This window comes from Nyctibius grandis, chromosome 2 (assembly GCF_013368605.1).
Source record: "Nyctibius grandis isolate bNycGra1 chromosome 2, bNycGra1.pri, whole genome shotgun sequence".
Lineage (NCBI taxonomy): Eukaryota > Metazoa > Chordata > Aves > Nyctibiiformes > Nyctibiidae > Nyctibius > Nyctibius grandis.
In genome coordinates this window covers 119890811-119913909 of record NC_090659.1, presented here as the reverse complement: position 1 = coordinate 119913909, position 23099 = coordinate 119890811, and the positions used below count along the sequence as shown (strand labels likewise).

At 38.9% G+C, this 23099-nt stretch overlaps 1 protein-coding gene across 7 annotated transcripts in view; it reads left to right on the top strand.

The window, feature by feature from the left end:
* Nucleotides 1-23099, top strand: part of DLG2 (discs large MAGUK scaffold protein 2) — a 1096363-nt gene that overhangs the window by 641075 nt on the left and 432189 nt on the right. For all 7 annotated transcript variants that reach the window (XM_068425103.1, XM_068425108.1, XM_068425110.1 and 4 more), the window contains one exon: nt 9260-9313. In XM_068425103.1, the coding sequence (XP_068281204.1) occupies nt 9260-9313 (54 nt within the window). The remainder of the gene's footprint in view (nt 1-9259; nt 9314-23099) is intronic.

Sequence of the window (23099 nt, the reverse complement as noted above, 5' to 3'; positions counted from 1 at the left end):
AACCCCAGCTCCCTCAGCCGTTCCTCGTAGGTCAGACCCTCCAGACCCTTCACCAGCTTGGTTGCCCTCCTCTAGACTCGCTCCAACACCTCAACATCTTTCTTGAAGTGCGGGGCCCAGAACTGAACACAGTACTCAAGGGGCGGCCTCACCAGTGCCGAGTACAGAGGGACGATCACTTCCCTAGACCGGCTGGCTACACTATTCCTAATAGAGGCCAGGATGCCATTGGCCTTCTTGGCCACCTGGGCACACTGCTGGCTCATGTTTAGCCGGCTGTCGATCAGCACCCCCAGGTCTCTTTCCGCCGGACCGCTTTCTAACCACTCTTCCCCCAGCCTGCAGCGCTGCATGGGGTTGTTGTGGCTGAAGTGTAAGACCCGGCACTTGTTCTTGTTGAACCTCATGCCGTTGGTCTCAGCCCATCTATCTAACCCTTCCAAATCCCTCTGTAGGGCCTTCCTAGCCTCCAGCAGATCGACACTCCCACCCAGCTTGGTGTCATCTGCAAATTTACTGAGGGTGCACTCAATCCCTACGTCTAGATCATCTATAAAGATATTGAACAGCACTGGCCCCAGAACTGAGCCCTGGGGAACACCGCTAGTGACCGGCCGCCAGTTGGACTTTGCCTCATTGACCACCACTCTCTGGGCTCGGCCATCCAGCCACTTTTTAACCCATTTAAGAGTCCACCCATCCAAGCCCCGGGCAGCCAGTTTGTCCAGGAGGATGCTGTGGGAGACAGTGTCAAATGCCTTACTGAAGTCTAGATAGACTACATCCACAGCCCTGCCCTCATCTACTAAGCGGGTCACTTGGTCATAGAAGGAGACCAGGTTGGTCGAGCAGGACCTGCCTTTCATGAATCCATGTTGGCTGGCCCCGATGCCCCGATTGTCCTGCATGTGCCGTGTAATGGCACTCAGGATGATCTGTTCCATCACCTTGCCTGGCACCGAGGTCAGGCTGACAGGCCTATAGTTCCCTGGATCGTCCTTCCGACCCTTCTTGTAGATGGGCGTTACATTTGCTAATTTCCAGTCAGCTGGAACTTCTCCAGTTAACCAGGACTGCCGGTAGATAATCGAGAGTGGTTTGGCAAGTTCATTTGCCAGTTCCTTCATTACTCTGGGGTGAATCCCATCCGGGCCCATAGTCTTGTGGGTGTCCAACTGGCACAGCAGGTCACTAACCGTCTCCTCCTGGATCATGGGAGGTTCACACAGCCCCCCATCCCTAACTTCAGGCTCTGGGGGCTGAGTCTCCTGAGGACAACCGGTCTTGACATTAAAGACTGAGGCAAAGAAGGCATTGAGCACGTCTGCCTTTTCCTCATCCCCTGACACTACACTACCCTCCTCATTCAGCAAGTGGTGGAGACTCTTCTTGACCCTCCTTTTGCTGTTGATGTATTTGTAAAAGCTTTTTTTGTTATCTTTGACAGTAGCAGCCAAATCGAGCTCTAATTGAGCTTTGGCCCTTCTAATATTCTCCCTACATGACCTGGCCACGTCCCTATAGACCTCCCAAGTTACCTGACCCTTCTTCCAGAGCAAGTAGGCTCTCTTTTTTTCCTTAAGTTCTAGTCTAAGTTCCCTGTTTAACCAGGCTGGTCTTTTTCCCCGACGGCTTGCCTTCCTACAGACTGGGACAGCCTGCTCCTGAATATTTAACAATTCCCTTTTGAAGCATGTCCAGCCTTCCTGGACTCCTTTGCCCTCCAGGACCGATTCCCAAGGGACTCGGTCCACCAGCCTCTTAAACAGTCTCCATGTAAGAATAAATGTTACACTCAACCTGCAGGTACTTCAGGCTGTAAAAAAGTAACAGAATAAGATATAACTACTTTCTGAACTTGGTATACCATGATTTTAAAAGTAAAAAGTCATGCCATGGGTGACGCAGCCTTCACTTTTGAAGAGAAAAGAGGGATAGAATGGCTGTGGTTTTCCTTCGTTTTTTTTTCCTCTCTCTGCAAGGAGTTTTATCTTTGTTCATGTCAAGGCTGAATCATGCACCGTATCATGAAGCTGGATCAAATAGAACACCTAAAAGCTGACTGCATGTTTTTTTCCTACTCTATGAGTGTATGTGTATACGTGCGTATGTGCATACATGTGTATGTGCATGTTTGTATGCATATAGGTGTCTGTCTACGTACACACACACTTGTCACTCAGTCTTGATAGTTTCTGTAAAGTTTAAAATCCAGTTGAAGAAAGTATTATTTTTATATAAATGTATGAAGGAGTCTACACTCCTGAGTAGTGCAATAAATTAATATATTAACAAGTTTTCAGTAGCATCACTCCATAACACTCTATTTTTGCAGTGTATCTTTCCACTAATACTGATTGTAGTGTCAAGGAAGATTTTTGAAATGTTTCATCTTTTTATAAAATTGTTATGAAGGATATAAAACCTGAAAGAAATGTATACATATCAGATGTCAGAGTTTTGATGATAATACACTTATTAAAAGACTATATGGAATGTATTTCTTTTTGTTCTTGATTCTGAAATTTCCATATCCAGACTTAAGGACATACCAGAAATTGACATTGCCTGCATTGGTTAAATCTCTTTATTTTCTTGAGGGATGTGATTTAATGCAGACTTCGGGGAAAGTTCTGAAGTACAGTGGAAATCAGATCAGAGATCAGATCACAGATCTAGGTAATAAATGAACATTTATGGACCATTCACTTTCAAAAGGCCATGAACACAAGCTGAAGCGGTGTTTCTAAATATAGGATTTAGGCCTGTAAGACAATTTGCATCACTTTCTTTTGTGAGTCAGTAGAGATGTGATAATGGAACCTCTGTGTGAGTCTTGGTATGGCATTTGGCATCCTAGAATGAGACAGATGGATCCACCCTGTCTAGTGATAAGAAGGTTATCACCTCAAAATTTAATGGGTAATAACATTTAGTTGAATAATATCTCCACTGGAAGTTCAGATGTATCATAATTATGCCTCATTCTCTACAGAGCTTTTTCCCATTGACATTTCTGTGTCCTTCACTGGACCTGATATCGGGTAAAAAGTCACCATTATGTTAATCATTGCTAATTTGAACTGCTAACAGGCAGTACCAGTACAGGTGAAACTTCAACAACTGTAAAGTAGGTGCTTTCTTGCCATTACCCCTGGCAACCTGTGGATCCATACAAAAATGTTAGGTTTTCATTAGGTCTAAATGCTTTTTTGTTTAAATAATGTCACAGCTAATACAATTTTAAATAGGAATTTATTCCTACAGATTAAGTAAAAACCAATGCAAAACCCCAAGCTGAAAAATAAGGCCACCTTATTTGAAAGGCACTGTTTACCTTTAAATTAAATGGCTTTATATGAGGTTGCATTACATATGTAGGCAAAGGCCTCAAGGATTTCTTGAGGCATTTTTCTTCTGTTCTTGACAACTGCAGCCTGCAAGCAAAGCTGCTTTTGACTTCTGTTTTATGTCTCTAAGAAGAGGTAGGACTGTTTGCTGAAAAGTCATTCTTTAGATGTTCAAAAAGTCTCCCTATCTTTTATATTTTCTGTTTAGTAAAAAGCAAATGATTTTTTCTCCTTCCTAGCCTTACAGTTTGTAATTCAGTGGTAAATATGACGAAGGTTCTGTGTGTTCTGTGATCTTGAGGACTCATAGCATGCCAGAGAATTACTGTTTTGACATCTAAATTATCATTTAATCTTTCCTGCCATTGTGTGTTGGTGTAAATATATTTCTTACTGTTGTAAAGGAAACTTTTGAAAATACGAAATTAATTCAAACTAATTCAGCGTTACTGTCCTAAGGCCTCAAACAAGTCTGTAACGTAATGTCTGGGAGATGCAGCATGGCCTATTCATGTACAAATATAGGGGCTGCTCCACTTCCTATTATTAAGACACAAAATGCTAACATTTTGAAGTGAAATAAAACTGCAACTGAATATTCCAGAGTGTGTTTTAGAATTTAGGGCTCACTACCTGGAAAGATGAGCCCTTAACTCTGACGTACAGTCCACAGCATCAGGTGTCTGCAAAAGATGGTAATAAGACACTGACAACTCAGCTTACTTTTTAAATGGTAATACCTGCGCTGTTGTATTAGTCTAAATTTCACCACCTCTTCACTTTGAGTTTACTTAAATGTAATAGTGTAGATAATGATGGTGATTCCTTACCAGGAAAACAAGCAATTGAGAGTTCTGAGTCAAATTAAAATCGCAGCTAGTAATAAGTACAGGTGGGTAGTTTCAAAATGATCACATACTTGTTTTAGTGTTTTCTGGTTAAATAATGTGCTGTGCTCATTATTTGTAAAATAGTTACCATATACCTATGCAAGTAGTTTCATGGTCTGGTGTTGAATACAGCACTGCATAGGAGGAATCATAGAATGGTTTGGCTTGTTTCCACTAGAGCAGGTTGCTCAAGGCCCCATCCAACCTGGCCTTAAACACTGCCAGGGAGGGAGCATCCACAGCTTCTCTGGAACTCCAAAAAGAATTAAATTCAGTATAACAGAGATAGTCTATAAAACTGTGACTGTCGTAAGTAAAACCAGTCAACCAGGATAATGGTAGCACTCATGGTAGAGGGAAAGTTCATCTTGTCTGAGAGGTATGAGTCATGTCATACACTTGTAGAGAATTTAGTAGCAGAGTAAATGTTCATGAACTAGACTGTGTGCCTTTTTGTGCTCTTTCTGCTGGCTTCAAGTGCTTTCACTGTATCTTGCTTTTAAGTTGTGCTTTTGGTGGAAAAGCAACGAGGCTGTCTGACTCGCTGCAAGCAGAACAATCTCATATATATTTGTGGAAGCAAAGTCTGTTGTGCTCAAGTCCTTTAAAAAGAAGAAAAAACAAGTCTTCCTCCATTTTTTTTCCCCCAAAGCTATTCTAGTTTTGTCCCAGCTACGCCAATCTGTCACTGCAGCTGTCAGTGTGATGCCTTTTCTTCAAAGCACAGAAGTTGCTCAGCTGAAAGCACTGAAAGCTTCTAGTCAAGGGCAGGAAAAAGGTCTGTGCAGGGAGCAGTAGTTGTAAGGCTGACAGCCCGCATGGTACATTGTCAGCATAATATAATACTTAATGTATAGGTAAGGATTAGGGCAGAAAGGAAAGTGCATGAGGAATGAGGAAAACAGAATCGCTCAATTCACTACACTCAGTAAAATTCCCTCTTTTGGTGATTTGTTTGGATTTATTTTGCAGCTGCAGAATTGTGAATTTGTTCACGAAGGCCTCTTCCCATCTTTAACGTCTGATTGCAAAGTCTGGGAGCTCTGTATGCTACCTGACTTAAAAGAGGGCTGTCTCTTCCATGAACTAATTACTACTGATTTGAATTCATCCTGAACATTAGGCAATTAGACATGTAAAATTTGAAAACTCCTTACATACAGATAGATTATTTAACTCTTGACAACCATCATCTCTCTTAAAACTTTGACCAATTCAAACCAGTTTTGCTAGAGTTGTTTTACAGCTGGGAAAAGCTAGGTAAAGTGCAATTAAATGTCTTGTTTAAGACTGAGAAGCAGGTCAAAGGGCAGAGCTAGGAATAAAGTCACTATCTTTGTCTTCCAGAAAGCCATTTCTTCTCACTCAGTCTCAAACTTAGATAGGTAGTTTACATATGTGCGGGTATATAGATTGTGACAGATAAGAGGCAGTGCTCTCTCAAAGACAAAATAGGCAGAGATTCTCGAGAGAACCTAGAAATTTTTTTGTGTGTATTTGTTAATTTATGGACAATTGGAAGTATTCTTGATGAGCTGATGAACTGCTATGACAGATTTGTCAGTGTTCTCTATAAGAAGTGCACAGATATGAGTAACTTTTTGTGAGAATTTGGTGAATCAGTGCATGTGACGTGTTTTTAAGTCAGAATATAGACACATCATCCTAGAAGGTAAAATCCTTCTGACGCCCTGTTGCTACTAATCTTCTCTTGACCTATCCCTTGGGTAACTTCACTGTGATTAGAGGACAGTGGTTGCAAACTGTCTTCTCAACTCTGCATGATTAAAGCCTCCTACTTTTCTTTAAAGCATGAGCTACCAACAGGACACAACTAAGAAAACCAGCTCCATTTCCTGCACTTAAATGTAATGTTGTAGCTCAGGATGTCAGTGTTCTTCAAATTACCATATGTTAGAGAGACTGAAGCAAAATGTTTGTATTAGATCAGTTTTCCTAGTCAAAAAAAACACAAACCAACAAACCCCAAATCACCACACAGACTTGCTGTCCCACACATGCATGCACACACCCATATGCATATACAGGAAAAAGAGGAAGGGAAAAGGAAAATGCACTGATAATATTAGTTGTGAGTGAATGGTTATAGTCACTATATCCATCTGAAGCTATCGCTCTGTGAATTTTCTCATGCCTATCTGTCTGATAAGGATTAATACCTCAGTAGCAGGAAATCATCAGTCTAATAGTTGAAGTTCAACTCTTCCAATCAATAAAGACTACAGTAAGCATTGTGTTAAAATGAATCCTGAAAGATCTTTGTGCTTGAAAGCCAATTCTTTACAGGCTCTGTAGGAAGGCTAGGCATGGAAGGATCACACTATTCAAAGGAGCAGCTTAAATGCTCAGACTTTCGTCGTGGAAGGGGTGACAGGCCAACTGAGAACCTGGGGGTCAGGATTAGGTAGGAAGCTAACAAATGGAAACATCCTGGTGGGTGCCTCCAGGAAGCCTTGTCAAGGCTCATGAAGGACAGAGGGAGGTGATTACAAAGAGTTAGATCAATCTACAAAGGGTAAATTGTGCCTTGCCAACCTGACAGCTCTCTGTGATGAGATGACTAGCTCTGTGGTTGAGAGGAAATCAGTAGGCGTCATTTGCCTTGATTTTAGCAAGGCTTTCAGCACAAATTCTCAGTCTTGTAGCCAAATGAGAGGAGACTGAATGGATGGATATACTAAAGGAAGAGTGGGACAATGGCTAGGCCACCAGACCCAAAGGTCAGCAATTCAAAGTCCAGTAACTGACGACAAGTTACTTCTGGGGTCTCTACAGAGTTGATACTGGTGCTAATGCTGTTTAACATTTTCATTAATAAGCAGAATGATTAGATAGAGTGCACTGTCAGCAAGGTTTTAGATAACACTAGACTGGGCAGAGAAGGTGATACGTTGGACAGTTGCCGTTCAGAGGGATCTCAACAGGCAGGAGAAATGGGCTGAGAGGAACCTCATGAAGTTCAATGACAACACAATTACCAGTTTCTGATTGATCTCTTTAGCTTTACTTCAAGAAAATCTGATACGGATATAAGGCTTTGTTCCTCAATGGCTTAGAAGTGATTGGTAATATTATGAGAATGCTTTGGAAAATGACTACTGAAAGATGTTTGTTATTTTAATAGTTATTGTTTTTTAAAGCAGTGGAAAGATGCTTTCATTCTGAAGATTGCAAACTTTGTTTATATTTGGTATTAGACCTTCTCACAGTATGTAAAAATAAAAAAAAATGATAAAACCAACAAAAGGCAAAATTCAGTAGAGACAGCAGAATACTTAAAAAAAAAAATCTTTTTCTTCTTGTAGCAAAGGTAGCAGTCTTTAAGTATATGGAGCTAAATATTCATGTAAGATAAAACTATGATTCTAAAAAGGAAATCCTTTGTTTAACTTTTAATAATACAATTATAAATAATTCCATATGCCTAAAGCTAAAAATATTATACTCAAGTGGTCTTCAGCTTTTATCTCTCACTCCAAAGTGTCCACTATTATAGGGCACAATGGGAATAAATGGGTATGGGGGGGATAATATATTTTCAGATACTAAGCATTTTAATATTAAATTGTACCTTACTATGGTAGCTGATACATACCATGAAAAGTATACACACTAAATTTTATACTTATCATTTTTGGTTTATTAGTCACAGGTTACACGTTGTATAAAAATAATGGCATTAATCATCAGTAGCTGTTGTGCAGTAGCATACAATTTGTCTGAACACAGAATTATCTTACAATAACTACACCAAAATTAGAAAGATACTGCAATGTTCTCAAAGTATTTGACTAGCTGCACTAATGTTACATTCTTAATTTGGGTTATGTTACTTGGGTTTTGAAATCCCGCAGTGAATATTTGACAACAGAAATATGATCAGTGTTTTCAGTAGTGCTGTAATCGTGCCTGCCATGCACAAAGAGACCCTACAGTCTATACAAATTTAAAGTACAGAGTCTCATTCAATGGCTAATACACAATGTAGATAAATAGAACTAATGAGCTACTGTGCTAAACATGAGTATGTTCATCAATGCAGTACAATGTCTGAAGAGTCTTTGCTGACCAAGCAGGCACCACTCAGGCAGAGAAGGGGTTCCCTTCGTCACTTTTTGTGCTACACTCACTACATGTTGATCCTTCTCCCATCTCAGCAGTCCTGCCTCTGTCTGACATTTTATTTATGGGGTGTGACTCTACTCTGCACTTTCTCATAGCTCTGTAGTTTTCTCTAGAGTCTAAGCCAAAGTTATGCAGCTGGGTTGAATCAGAGCTCAGCCTTGGGTCACCACCACTGAACCCCAGCATGAGAAGAGGAAGGGGTTAGAGCATTTCAGGTGGCTGGAAACTAGCCTGGGTGTGGGTTTCATCAATAAGTTAAAGATCAGGTTGGGCAGCTTTACAGATTCACATATCTTTTTAAACTGGGTCTATATTTCAAACTGAACATCAGCTGAGTGCATATGAACCATGCAAAGTATATAGCTTTGACATAAATTTCATAGTATATGTGCATATACATAGACTGCATACCTATATAATACTGACAAGTAGTGTAAATGTAAAATGTTGAGGTTTATCCTCCGTAAAAATCAGTTGATCATCTTGGTTTTGCTCAAACACAAAAAGTGGACTTGTGAGGCAAAGAAGCTGAAACCTTCACCCCCAAAGTCCCCTAACTGTAAGCTGAATACATCATGTTTCTTATAGACCTACTCAAAAATGTATGATTAGTTATTATATATGCAGGATGTGATCCAAATCCTAATGAAATTGAAAAGAAAGACCACAGTGAGCTATGATTTGGAGGCTAAGAATCTATTATTTCCTTCATCTTTAATTGATTGAACAGTACCCAAAGTTATGTGCTGTTGTACAATGTGAATTCAATGGGAAGATAGGCTTTTAATTAGACTTTTAATTTAATATATTGGGCATTCCAATATTAATGAATTTCAGATTTTAATTTTTTTTCTCTTTTTTTTCCCCTTTCAGGCAAGCCCTGCCCCTATAATTGTCAACACAGACACCTTGGACACAATCCCTTATGTAAGTATTAATTTTTTTAATATGCAGAATTTGCTTATTTTCCCACAGAAATTCTATTCAATATTGGAAAGAGGTTATAAAGAAATCTTACAACTAATCATGTCTTTTACAGTTACACAGTTAATTCTTTTCTAGAAGAAGAAATCAGGAATGATAATTGCACTCAGGTGAATTATAGCACATTATATACACATAATTTGTAGTTTAGACTTCAACATATAAACTGTAACTTACTGAAACTAGCCTTCCTTTGAAAAAAACTGTGATTTCATTAAGCCTTTCCTCCTTATCAGTGATGAAGTATGAATATTTCCTTAAAAAAATAATAAAGTATGAATATTTCTTTTTAGAGCAGCTAAGACTAGCTTACTAAGAAGATATCTAGATGTACACTGTAATATTAAAATGGTGCAAACAGCTCTTCATTTGTCTGTCTATATTCCTTTTGTAGCTGTTCATGAAGAATAACAGCACAAACTGGATGACTTCATGTTTTCTTACTAATGTCTCTTCGTTTTTATGACTTCTAGAAAAAACAATTTTACCCTAAAATAAATGCATGTTTTTCTTAAGAGTTTAAAAAATCTGCTTTTCTACAGGCATTTTATCATTTTCATTTTAGATTGTAAAAACAACTATAGTTGAAGATAAAGGACACAAAGACAAAGTGAATACGTAATAAAGAGAGTAACAGGCTTAAATGATTGGAGGCAAGAAAAGCAAGCATTAGATACAAAGCTAGCCAGCCAGTATCTAAGCTTTTTCCTTGCATACTCTTAGTTATCTTTTTAAAGGTCCTAATTAATGTCTCTCATCTGTTGTGTTTTGTCCACATCTGTTTCTTATGATACCAATGCATAAGCCTAATTATTTATCATATTGCTGGCTTCTGTCTTTTCTTGGAAGTTTAATAGGGGTTGTCCTGGCCAGCTTGTTTGTTTCTGACAATTCATAAAACTTAGAAATCATTGTGCAGAACACACGTAAAGATCACAGCCAAGAGCAGTTTAGAAGAGTGACGCTGCTGTAAAGCAGAAGAGAATTAAATCCCTTGTTGGGAATTTCAACCATTGCAAAGGGTGGAAAAGTTAAAAAATTTTCGCTATTCATTTACATTCAGCTTTCTTAAAAGGCTTCCTATCATTTCTAAGTCTCAGTTTTCCTTCCTAACATCAGAACCATCTGCTTTGGTCTCACTTTCAGTAGGTCTGGCTTTTCTTCTGTTTTAATGAGACATTTTACACTTAGTGTTCTTTAGGTCTACCAAAAGGGACACTGTGAGTCCCACTTCTCATTTCCAGCGCTGGACCTGTGCCCAGGATACTCTACAGCTACGGGGTTAGAATTCCTAAATACAGATGCAATTACACTAGTGACAAGATGTTCAATCAATATGATTCATTCCCATAACACAGTCTATCAATACTTACACGCTTTTATACCACTTTTATACTACTGTTCCTTTCTCTTAAAAAAAAAAGACAAATGACCAAATGCATTCAAGAGAAATATTGACAGTAGACTGAAAAGGGCCTGTGGGCTGTTTCAGTCTCCAACACATGATGTGAACTACATAAATAAACAGAAGGTGCTTGTTGTGAAAATACACAATTCTGAATTAGTCACCTTGCTCTTACCCGGTGCATGGGAAGAGTTATGTCCCTTAGATATGGGACACAGCAGAGCTACCAAATAGGGACTTAATTAGACCAGCCAATAAGAAATGTCAAGGTGGAGCATATCTGCTAAGCCCAGGCCAACGTAGTGTCCCATAGGACATGGACTCTTTGCTTTAGAGATAGGCATTTATTTCTGATCAGGATTTGTACGCTTCAACATTCTCCAAAATGAGGGAGACAGAAAACATATGGACAAATGACCTCTTCCTCCAACCTAATATTTGGGAGAGTCAGCTGGGACACCTGTGTTTTCCTTCCTGCTCCCAGGACTAGGTCAGTTTAGTTTGTTTTGGTTTCATTCTGTTGTATTCCTCTGCTAGGAAGGTGCTGTAGTCACTGGGTCAGATACATGTTTGCCTGTGTGTATGCATCCCCTCCCGGCTCAGTGAACCTGTCAAAAACAGGTTTATGGACAGTATGTGGTGGGTCAGCTCTGACCAACAGACAAACTCTTCTCACTCCCCTCTCCTGTGGGGCAGGGATGAAATAGAAGGAAGGCAAGAAGAGTTGTGTATTGCAGTAATGACAGTTTAACAGGGAAAGCAAAAGCTGCATGTGCAGGCAAAGCAAAATAACGAGTTCATTTACTGCTTCCCATCAGCAGGCAGATGTTTAGCCTTTTCCTGGAAAGCAAGGCTTCATCACATGTAGCAGTTACTTGGGAAGACAAACACCATAACCATGAATGTCCCTCCTTCCTCCTCCTTTCGCTGAGCTGTTAGTGCTGAGCACAACATCATATGGTATGGAATATCCCCTTGGTCAGCCATAAATCAAAGTGTAGCATCATATGGGATACTATGAAGAAAACTAACTCCATCCCAGCCAGACCTAGTACAGCTTATAATAGCTGTGGGGCCTATAACACAGGCTATAACACCGTGGGGTGTTAGTGGGGCTTTGTCTCTCAAATATTTGGAAAGGCAAAAGAAAAGTTTCCAAAACTGGATGAGCTAAGTGTATGTAGTGATAGGATGAGGGGTAACGGTTTTAAACTGAAAGAGGGTAGATTTAGATGAGATATTAGGAAGAAATTCTATACTGTGAGGGTGGTGAGACACTGGCCCAGGTTGCCCAGAGAAGCTGTGGCTGCCCCCTCCCTGGCAGTGTTCAAGGCCAGGCTGGATGGGGCTTTGAGCAACCTGGTCTAGTGGAAGGTGTCCCTGCCCATGGCAGGGGGGTTGGAACTAGATGGTCTTTAAGGTCCCTTCCAACACAAACCATTCTATGATTCTATGATAATGCAGCCATTGTCATATCATTTATCTTACAGAAAATGTAATTGAGCAAATATGCCCTAAAATATTTTTTTTCAGACAGGTCAGTTTAGAGAGATAACAGAAAACTAGATTTAATTATTATTTTGGAACTTGAACATGAGTCAAGCACCTGCCTTTTCAGCACTGTCAGGACTTCCAGACATGACTGGAGTAAGACTGTAAATGCCTAGGGACATCTCTGGTGAATGTTTAAGTATCCTTAGGGTTAGCTAGATAGTTGTTAAAGCTTCTGAAAGGTATCATTCTTTTTTAGTTACCACGAAAAACCATCTAACACTATAGGGACAAATTATTTTATGGATCAGAGAAGTCAAGTTCAATTATGATATTTTCTGTCCAAAGCTGAATGCAGCCATGATGTAAGTGGACATAAAGCAGCTGATCTTCTCTCATAACTGCAGCATGTCGAAAACACCCAGAAGTGCTCATCTTCAGGGCTAGAGTCATCTTAGATCCCTGCTATTCAGCTCCTGTTGTCAAGCCTCAAAGCACACCTGGAGTCCAGGAAGCCTCCTATGCGAGGAACAGGCAGAAATTTTTAGATCTTACCAATTGGACCATGTTTCCTATGATCACACTCTTTTTCTCATATCCTGTTTTTCTCTAGTCTTAGGTGCTTGTCCTTTAATCTTTCCTTTGAATGTGCTCCACAAATCTGAGTACCATTTCTAAATTAACTTGTCAAATAAAATTAGAAGGCAAGTGGATATATAGGTAAGTGATACATCTCATGAAAATTTTTGACATAGTTTTTGATTTCTGAGTGTTGGGTTTTTTTAAGATGCTTTTCATGAACTGGTTAATGCTGTCCACTCATGTTTTTTGGAAAAAAAAAAAAAAAGCTGCTTTAAAAAAGCAAAACAGTATATAATTTTTTCTTTTATTAAAATCTACTTTTACTTAAATAACTGTAATTTTCACTGTATTTACCGTAGCAAAGTTAAGTAATTCATTTTATACCATGTAGAAATTAAATTCAAATTTTAAACACTGGCATAATCATGGATTTGCAAATTTTGGTGAATCAAAATGGTCTTAGTTTTCTCTGACATTACTAGCCACAACTGATAGCCTGATAGATCCCTAAATAAGGTCAGGCTATTTTTAGTGTTACATGCCAGATGGAGACTTCTCATGATTTCGTTTAGCTGTTGGCTCAGCAGCACGAGAAACCTGTCTCATTGTTTCCTTTTACGCAATGTACCTTCAATGCATTTCCATTTCAATAAGAGCTCTGCTCATCCTCTCTTCCACCTTCCTCCAAAAATCCCTGAGTGTTTTCAGAGGGAGGGGGCCTCACAGCAATGATTAGCATTCACAAGGCATTTTTAAATGTAGTGTTTCCCCTGGCCCACCAGAGAGAGATTTCCTTTTTACAGTTGGTATACGACTGGTAAACTGCGTGATTTGTCTCATTAACATTCTAATTATTTAAATTCATGTAATTAAACCTTTGGTACTGTTGACATTCTTCAAACCTTTCAACTCAATAGTTTGGAAAAAAAAATCCTCCTGTGAGGGACTGTTTTTCAGCAGTATGCTTTTTCTTAAAAGAGATAAAAGAAAAGGCCTTATTCTATTATACTGTATGTTATTCCTTATAATTTGGGCCTACAGCGAATAACAGATGAAACAGTTAATTAGCTTTCTTTCTAGGTTCAGTGGCTTGAAAACTTTGGCTTGCCAAGCTTTGGATGTGGGCATAAATTTGATAGGAAGCTTCGGTGGTACAAAACGAATTATTCTGTGGCATTTTAAGCACAATTAAACATTTGTGGGAGTTTATTCTCTATTCTTTGGCTGTAAATTTTAGATCTTTTTGTATAATGAGAAACATTAATTTAATAACATATGAATCATCTCAGTTTCTCTGTTGCACAGAATAAGCCTGATTTATTTCTTTTTTAGTTTCCAAAATGCTGTACAGTTAAAAGTAGTTGTAAGGCTGGCTTTGCTGCATCACTTTCAGAAATTGATGGGAACCATCCTATTTATTTTATGATGGAATTTCTTTTTCCTTTCATCTTAACTAGGCATTAATATAAGTTCACTCCACTACCATGGCTGTTCCCTTCCTTCCCCTGCCTTTTCACAGGGATAAGATCTAAGGAATATGTATTTTATTCTCCTTTTGGTCCCAATGAATTCCTCATATTTCTTCAGTCTCCCATTGTTCTTCCAAATTGTTATTATTATTGTTATTATTACTATTATTATGATGATTTATTGTTGGTTTGTTACTGGTTTGCTTTGCTAATTGTGCCACCTATGCTGAGTTCTGTGCAGATACACTCAAATTGTTTCCTAAAGAACTGATTTTCGGATTACTTAGGTTATGTTTTCGTGAGCTATAATCAAATCTTCGGATTGCTTTACACGCCTGAGCACGGCCACGCAGACAGCTGTGCGGCTGTTTTGGTGCATCCCTGCTTAGGGACACCGGGAGCTCAGACCCTTTCTGGAATGTGGCAGTTGTCCTGTGAAAGCTCCTGCACAGGGAAGTGTAGGGGCCATGATGATGACAAAATGGGGAGGTTAGGAAAATTTTCAGCTTTATTCTCTGTCATCCTAGTCAGCTAGTGCAACCTGGATAGAACACATCACAATGAGGGACAAAAAGGCTTAAACAAAGGATGAAAAAAAAAAGGAATTCCTCCTATTTTGGCTGTAAAAAGAATGAGGAAAAGTTGCAAATTCTGAGAGGCAGTCAGTACTCTAAAGGCTTTTACTGGATAATATAAATGTAGGTACAGCCTAGACCTAAATAAGTAAATTGGAGGAAGGAGGTGGTCTTATATATTTCTACAATAAAGCATAAGTCATGTGGCATTACATAATGAATATGAAATGTCATATATAACTATGACTGATGTTCAAATATTTGAAGAGAAAGGTAACAGAGGAGTAAAAAGAAATTCTTGTCTAAAAGGGTAGGATCTGAATTTTCACAAAGCTCTTGGATTTGGGATTTTTTTATTGAGTGTATTAAAATATATAAAAATTGACATATAAGTATATATTTTCCCATTGACTTCAGAATAAATTTGTTGCTTCTTTCTTAATTAGTTTGATCATAGTCTTGAAAGTCAGATTGCACATCTTATTATCTCGAATGACTCTTCTGTTTTCCAGATTGTTAAACACCAGTTTTGTTTGTTTGTTGTTTATACTCATCTTTCAGTCTGTCAGTTACTGTGGATTACAATGGAACAGCTAAATCTGGTAGAGCTCTGTGCTAGTTTTTAAAAGCTGCATTGGCTTGGCTTCTCTGTTTTGGCCCTTGAATTGTATCAAAGCAATGTTGTTTGCCCTGGCAAGTGCTGCTGTGTTCTGCATGTCAGTGTTTCTGCAGTGAAAGAAGAGATTTTTCTTTTATAATTGCAATATTGACAAGACTGATTTAAATCCTGTTTATAAAATATTTTGAGATCATTAGTGAAAAAAAGTGCTACATAACACCAGACTAATGAACTAACATAAAACAACTCCTCCTAAACATGTAAAAATAGAAAAATCTTCATTCTGCCATCTGATGACTTAAATGGACTTCAGTATGATGGATAGCAGAAAAATATGTTGTTGCTGTCCAAAACCCAAAGCAAAAGTACAGAATGGATCCTATGAATCTGATTTATTTTGCCTCTATTTCATATCCATTGTTTTTCTACCTGAAAATTAATATATTTCAAACCTTTTCTTTTAAAATATACTGTTTTAGAAAGGAATATCTTTACAAAAGGGGGCAATTTGATTTTGGAGTAAAAATGCCATTTTTTTTACTGGGATTCCCTTTTAAATTATGGATGCAATTTTGACTATTTAAGCCTCATCTAAGACATAATTTTTAACTAGGAGGAAAAAGCAACTGTTTAAAGTAAAATAACTTTAAGATTTTGGGGGATTTCTTTTATTTTCCTCAGAAATGAGCACTACTTTGCATATTTGAGTGCTACGTATCATATTACATAAGAAAATCAGAAGAAAACCTTCACTGTGTCTGGATGTAGGTAGAAATATGAACATCCTGTCAATCCAACGAGTAAAAGCATCCCTTGGTCACGTATCTAATTACTCCTTCACACTTTCGTTCTGCGAAATTATAACACTTTCCATTTTCAATTGCCTGTGAATAACCCTGGCCTTTAGATTCAATCAAGAAGTTCCTTCTGTAGAGATTTGATTGAAGCATTGCCATTAGCAGACTGGGAGAGAGGAGCTTACTGAACTATAAAGAGAGCACATCATGCACTTGTCTGTGTCCCTCTGCTTCAGGTAGAAGCATAAAAAACGTGTAAAGCCTCATTTTTTTTTTTTATTTGGAGTACTTAGAGTGCATGTACTTCAGCATTTTAGTCCAGATCATGGATGTGCTTCCCTGCATTTACCAGTCTGCTCACGAAGCAGACTTTCTGACAGAAAAATAAACTTGACAGCAGGTTTCTGGATACCCTCTACCCACTATCAGGCAGTTGATCCTTTGGACCGCACTGAAATAAACCCCCCAAAAAAGGTACTGTGCTTCGCTTTTGCAAAGTCTGTTCCTGTTGGGCTGCTCTTCTTATCCTTGTAGCCTCTACTGTGGGGAAACCAGCAAGGCTCTGCTCTATCAGTTATTTTTAGCACTCTGAGATAAATCATATATAGTTTTGTGGGTGTGAGGGTACATACCCCTGCTCTATGCCCAGCTATACTTAATTTTTAATTTGTCCAAGACAATTTGTCCATGAGGTTGGTATGTGCTGCAGAATGAAGACTATAACTGTTAGAGTTGTTTGAAGCACTTAGAGATTTGAGTCAGCCTAAAATTGCGTGGCCCGAACTGACCTAAATTAAATGTAGTTTGAATTTGTTTTTGTCTTGCTCTCCCTGGCCTTGAAATAGCTTTTGCTTTTGTGTCATTTTTGATATATTACACTATAGACCCACAGTTAACATTACCGGATTTTGTAGCAGTAAGCTAAAATCAGTAGGATCTGTGGGTTTGCAAGGATCCAGTGGTTAACATAACTCTTGAAAATATGCTTTTATAGTACAATCCATAGTCTTAAGCCATCAAACCCATTGTCTTCCATAAATGTTTCTGTTCATTTTAGTTTTTATTCTTTTGCATAAAAAGCTTAATTGGAATATATATTTAAGAAGTTAATAAAACTCTTCAAGTACACAAGACTATTTTTGCACTGCAGTAGATTTATTCTGAGTTAATTTGTCATGAAGTTGCATTAAAGAGTACAAGTGAATTGAGAATTAAAGAGTACAAGTGAATAATTACTTACCTATAGACTTAATTTCTTTGTGATTTGAGACAATGGCACTTGTAGGTATATTTCACTGTATTAGAAATGGGTAGAACTTAACTGAAAGCTGTTTTCAAAGGTGAAAGAAGAGTTAGCACAGATGTCATTATCTTAATAGTTTTAATTATAAAAAAGGACAAAAGAGCTTTCCTGTTCCATAAGACTTCATTTTGGAGGACTTCAGACATCAGGCAGGCAAAACTGAGAGTGCTGTTGCTAGAGACAGATGTATTCCTTTGGCCCTAGATAACCTAAGAATTAAAGAGAAAGTAACCGCTCAGGGCTGAAGAGAAAACTAATTTTGATGAAAAGTGGAAAAGAAAAATATTGGTTTCATGTCTTATTGGAAATGGAAGTGCTTAATTTCTGTGACATTTCAGTCCTTTAAAATGAGATATATCTGAAATTTATTTTATGAGAACCTTTCTTTGTAATTTTAAGGATATTTATTTTTTATGTATAGAATTGATTGATGTTTTGCTTTGCAAACTGCCTCTTAAAAGTTCAGCCAAGGCAAGGTTGTTGTTATCCTGGTAGTACATAATGCAACATTAGTAATAACATTGGATAGAAAAGATTTCCTTCCTTTATAATCTTTATGTATTGCCCTTAACATTATCCACTGCAGGTTTTATAGGAGAGGTTTTTCACATTATGTTAACTTTTTTTTTTTTTTAAATTTTAGAATAACTGCAGTGTGTTCTTACTCTTTTCCTACAACAATATAAATAAATCTGAACGAACAACCTTTTGCTTTAATAAAAACACAAAATTAATCATTTAAATTCTCTCTCATTTTCCCCCATTGTTAGCCCGGAATTAGCTGATCCATGCTGTAAAACTAACACATCTTCAGCACAGTTTCAGGAAATGCTCTGAAGCAATATCCCTATTGTTGCAAGTTGTGAGTGTTGAGGGTTTTGGAATGTGACTCATTTCTAATCCACATTTTACACAATAAAAACCCATGCCACTTTTAATGCAGTGATCTGGTGAATCAGTCTCAATGGTAAATTATATTTTTAATCAGTGTTTAGATGACCTAGCTTTCCGCATATAGTAGCAAACCCAAATATACCACAGATAATATCTGTTTTCCTGATTTTAAAAATCCCAGCTTTCATAATTTTCTATAGAAGAATGACTTAATTTGAGGGTAATAGAAAGTAAAGATGCCTACATGAGAAGAATTTCCACTTTGTGGAGATTATTAATAAAAAGAAATGACAACTGAAGTGCATTTTTTTTGTATCTTACATTAGCATATTCAATCATCTGTCGAGTGATTTGTGTCTGTAATTGTTCTGCATGAAGATGGCAATAGTTTAAACTTTGGATTCTTTTCAGTCATAATTATTTGTGCCGATTATGTGACGTTTTATACTAGCTAGGTAGAAAACTTCACTTTATTGGATTTTGGCAAGTGTGATTGTTTCATTCTTTACACAGCTTAATTGGGCAGTAGTGTGGTCATAACAAAATTAACCTTGTATAACGTCCAAATTCAGGACTTAGACTTTGCAAAGGTGATGGAAAGGTGAGCATAGCACACTGGGTTTATCTTGAAACTATTGAGCTATAGTACTTTTTCAAATAATACGTAGTGTACAAGTTTGTTTAATCACGCTGATTTCACCATCATCTTTCTCTTTAGTAGAAGCAGATTGTCATTATCTCAATAATGCTCTTTCTTACTGTATAAATTGTAAAAGTCTTCAACTGTCCATATGACCCCTTGTTATTCTCCCAGAGGAGAACAGACTAAATTTACATCTGGTGCTTTCAATACTGTTCCATTTCTGTTTAGAGGCATCATGTATTACTTTGAAGTTTATTTGTAAAATAAGTCAGAAAAGTGCTCCTGTTTCGTTCTCCAGGCATTTGATTTTCATGTAGAAGGACACAAATATATTCTAGTTTATGGAACATTTTTTCATATATCTTGACATTGTTGAAAGATGTCCATCTTTCTTTCAGAATAGGGACCAATCTCCAGGAGCTATTCTCATGGTTTAAGGAGATTGATCTCATCAATAAGACAGGTTGGTCTTTAGTCAGGACTGGGCACTCCCGTTTCAATTACACGTCTCAATGAACCTTATCTCTATATGCAGACCTATTGGAAGAAAATAAATTATACTTGACTTTCTACCCAATTCTTGAATTCCACATCTTTTTGATACTTGGCTGTACCTAAAATGTAGTTGATTTATATTTTGTAGGCATTCCCCTGCTTTACTAAAGTTAAAGCTTTAACATTGTATATAGTTTGCCATCATATACACTTTGAGCGCAGTTTCTTATTTCTAGGTCTCTTTCTAGCCATTGTTCTTTCCCTGCCAGTTCTTAGTGAAGAATGACTCAAAAAGATTATGAGAATAGCTTTCCCTGTCACATTTTTAATCTTTCTGCTTTGGTGAAAATAGCAGGTACATAGCAACGAACATGAGCCTGCAAAGTTAAAGCAATTTTTTTCTCAGTTTAGCCTTGCATTGTGTTGTAGTCTGTGACAGTAAAAATTACTATATTTGCAATACATGTGCATGACTTATTACATGATGTTAGGGGATTGCTGAATTTGGTAGCCTGATAGAGGTAAGGGTGCTGCAACTCCATGCCACAATGACCAACCGGTAGCAAGTCTGAGCGTGTATTCCCAGTAAACACACACACAAACAGAACACGTATACACATATACACATGGCTGAACAGAACAACACTGATGCAATCAGCACTCTCTCACACAAAAGCACCACCAACGGCCTCATTGTGTTCCCCCCACCCCATATGTGTGTATATATGTGAACAGGGTGAAACCTGCCAGCAGCTGGATTTAGACACTCGATCAACTCTGTAGAGCTGGCCCCAGATCCTTGCTGTCCCAGATGCTCACACCTGGGTATGTAAGTCCTTGAGGCTGCAGCTCCTCTCCAGCTGCTGGTACAGACCCATTTGCATGCATCAACACACACACACTGTGGATCCCTCCAGTAACTGAGCTTAGACACACAGTCCATCCAGCAGCTGGCCCTGGATCCTTGCTCTTCCACCTGCACAGTAACACACGCAGATACAAATGGGTATCTCAGTCAACCCCTGGATCCTAAGGTCTCTTAAGCAGTTGTCATGGACCCCTTGTCCCTCCAGCAGCCAAATCCTCAAGTTGTCTCACTCCTGGTTACAGACATACCCCTGGCTTCTGACTGCTTCACCTACTCATCAGCTAGCCCATCTTGATGTTTGCTGGCTATCACCCACTGCCATCTGCACCCTCACACACTCCTGCTGCTGGTACCACAGACCCTCATACACATACACACAGAGAATAGAGTACCCTCACCCAAGACAATAGGTAGAAATGGAGTTTAATAGAAGATATGACAGACGATGCTCAGCAGGCGCAGGGCATGGGCAGGGAAGCGCACTGGCCGGCCTTGTTTACATGTGACTGTCTCCTTTTATCCCCTTTCCTTCTGTTTTCCCATGCTTATTCCTCTCCAAACCACCTTTATCCTTCCTTTTTCCACACCTTTGGTTCCTCCCCTAAAAATCTCAGAAGTCTTTTTACAATGTCAAGATACTCATTCCCTGCATCCCACAGTGTGTCCCACCCCCATAGGCAGTGATACATTCCCCAGTCTGTAAGGTGCTCTCCAGCTGACCCATGGTGCTAGCCCATGGGGCTGAGGCTTCCCTGGGAGAGGACGGGTCTCTGGTGGGGTTATAGGGGTTCCTCCACCTACCCTTGTAACTCTGCTAGTGTGTGTGCTCACCTTTGATGGGCTGATGGCTGCTGTGAAGAGCCTGGGAGCAGCCAGGCAGGGTGTTACCTGGGCTCCCTCACCTGCCACTGACTCTCTCTCTTCCTTTCTGGGGGTGCAGATGAGTTTTTATCACACAGAATCACAGAATCAATCAGGTTGGAAGCGACCTCTGAGATCATCGAGTCCAACCATTGCCCTGACACCACCATGTCAATTAGACCATGGCACTAAGTGCCATGTCCAGTCTTTTCTCAAACACATCCAGAGATGGTGACTCCACCACCTCCCTGGGCAGCCCCTTCCAATGTCTAATGACCCTTTCTGAGAAGAAATTCTTCCTAATGTCTAACCTGAACCTCCCCTGGCAAAGCTTGAGGCTGTGTCCTCTTGTCCTATCGCTAGTTGCCTGGGGAGAAGAGGTTGACTCCCACTCCACTACAACTTCCCTTCAGGTAGTTGTAGACTGCAATAAGGTCACCTCGGAGCCTCCTCTTCTCCAGGCTACACAACCCCAGCTCCCTCAGCCATTCCTCATAGGTCAGACCCTCCAGACCCTTCACCAGCTTGGTCTCCCTCCTCTGGACTCGCTCCAACACCTCAACATCTTTCTTGAAGTGCGGGGCCCAGAACTGGACACAGTATTCAAAGTGTGGCCTCATCAGTGCCGAGTACACATACCCTAACACAACAGATTCCACATATGGGATGAGGCAGAAGAAAATGTAATCCTAAAAAATAACACGTGTGGAGCAGACATGTTAGAGCACGTACAGCGTAGTAAAGCCCAGGAGTGCCTGTTTAGTGGCCTTGTGGATATTAGAGCATTTGATGTACAGGAGATATATCATGCACAAATCTACCTATGATAATCACTGACCACTAAATTACACACTGGTGAGATAAGAACCAGAATATTTTCCAAATCTCTGCTACCATATAGTTTACAGTTTATATGTGAAAAATCATAGGTTTCACTATGTCAGGAAACCTATGGAGAACATACTAAAGATACTTCATATAATTGGTAAATTATGCTCTACTTCTGAAAAGGGATGATGCTATACTTGACATTTTAAAGTGATATCATAATATTAAACATTTTCAAAGTATTTCTGTGTTGTAGTTGTGCATTTTAGTGTATTAAAAATATTCTTAGAATATTTTTTCTGCCATAGATTTTTTCCAACACTGCTTTCTTAATTTGAGGGCACTTGTGCAGTGCAAGCTTTTTGTGCTTGTTTTAAAGAGCATTATGTGTCAGCATTTTTCTCAAGCTTTCTCTTGGCTTTTTCCCCAGTGCTTCAGTAAAGCATCTCTGCTGTTGTATGCAGTAGTTAGTAGATAACCTTAAAAGCATAATCTTTTTTTTTTTCAGAGTACTGAGGAAATGCATAGAAATTATTTCAAAAGTAACATTCAGGTTCACCTTTCAAGATTTCATCTCTGTTTTGGAAATAAAACTGAAGATGGATGAAAGTGATTTTTCCCTCTCTCCTTAGATTTAAGTTGAAGAACTTTTTATGAAAAACTGAAATTTCTCCCCAACAGATGCAACACATTTTTTTTTTACCAAGAAAGCTGAGAAACATTTGGAACAATTTGCTGAATTTTGGCTAGGCTTGATTGTGCCTGGTGATGATCAGTCGTGCTGTATTAGCTGCTTCTCAGGGTGTGCACTGTTAATCCCTGTGAACAACAGTTACATCAATTTTCTTTCCCTGAGCCTGCAAGGAGGAGCAGAAAACCACTTTGATTTTGCCTCAGCC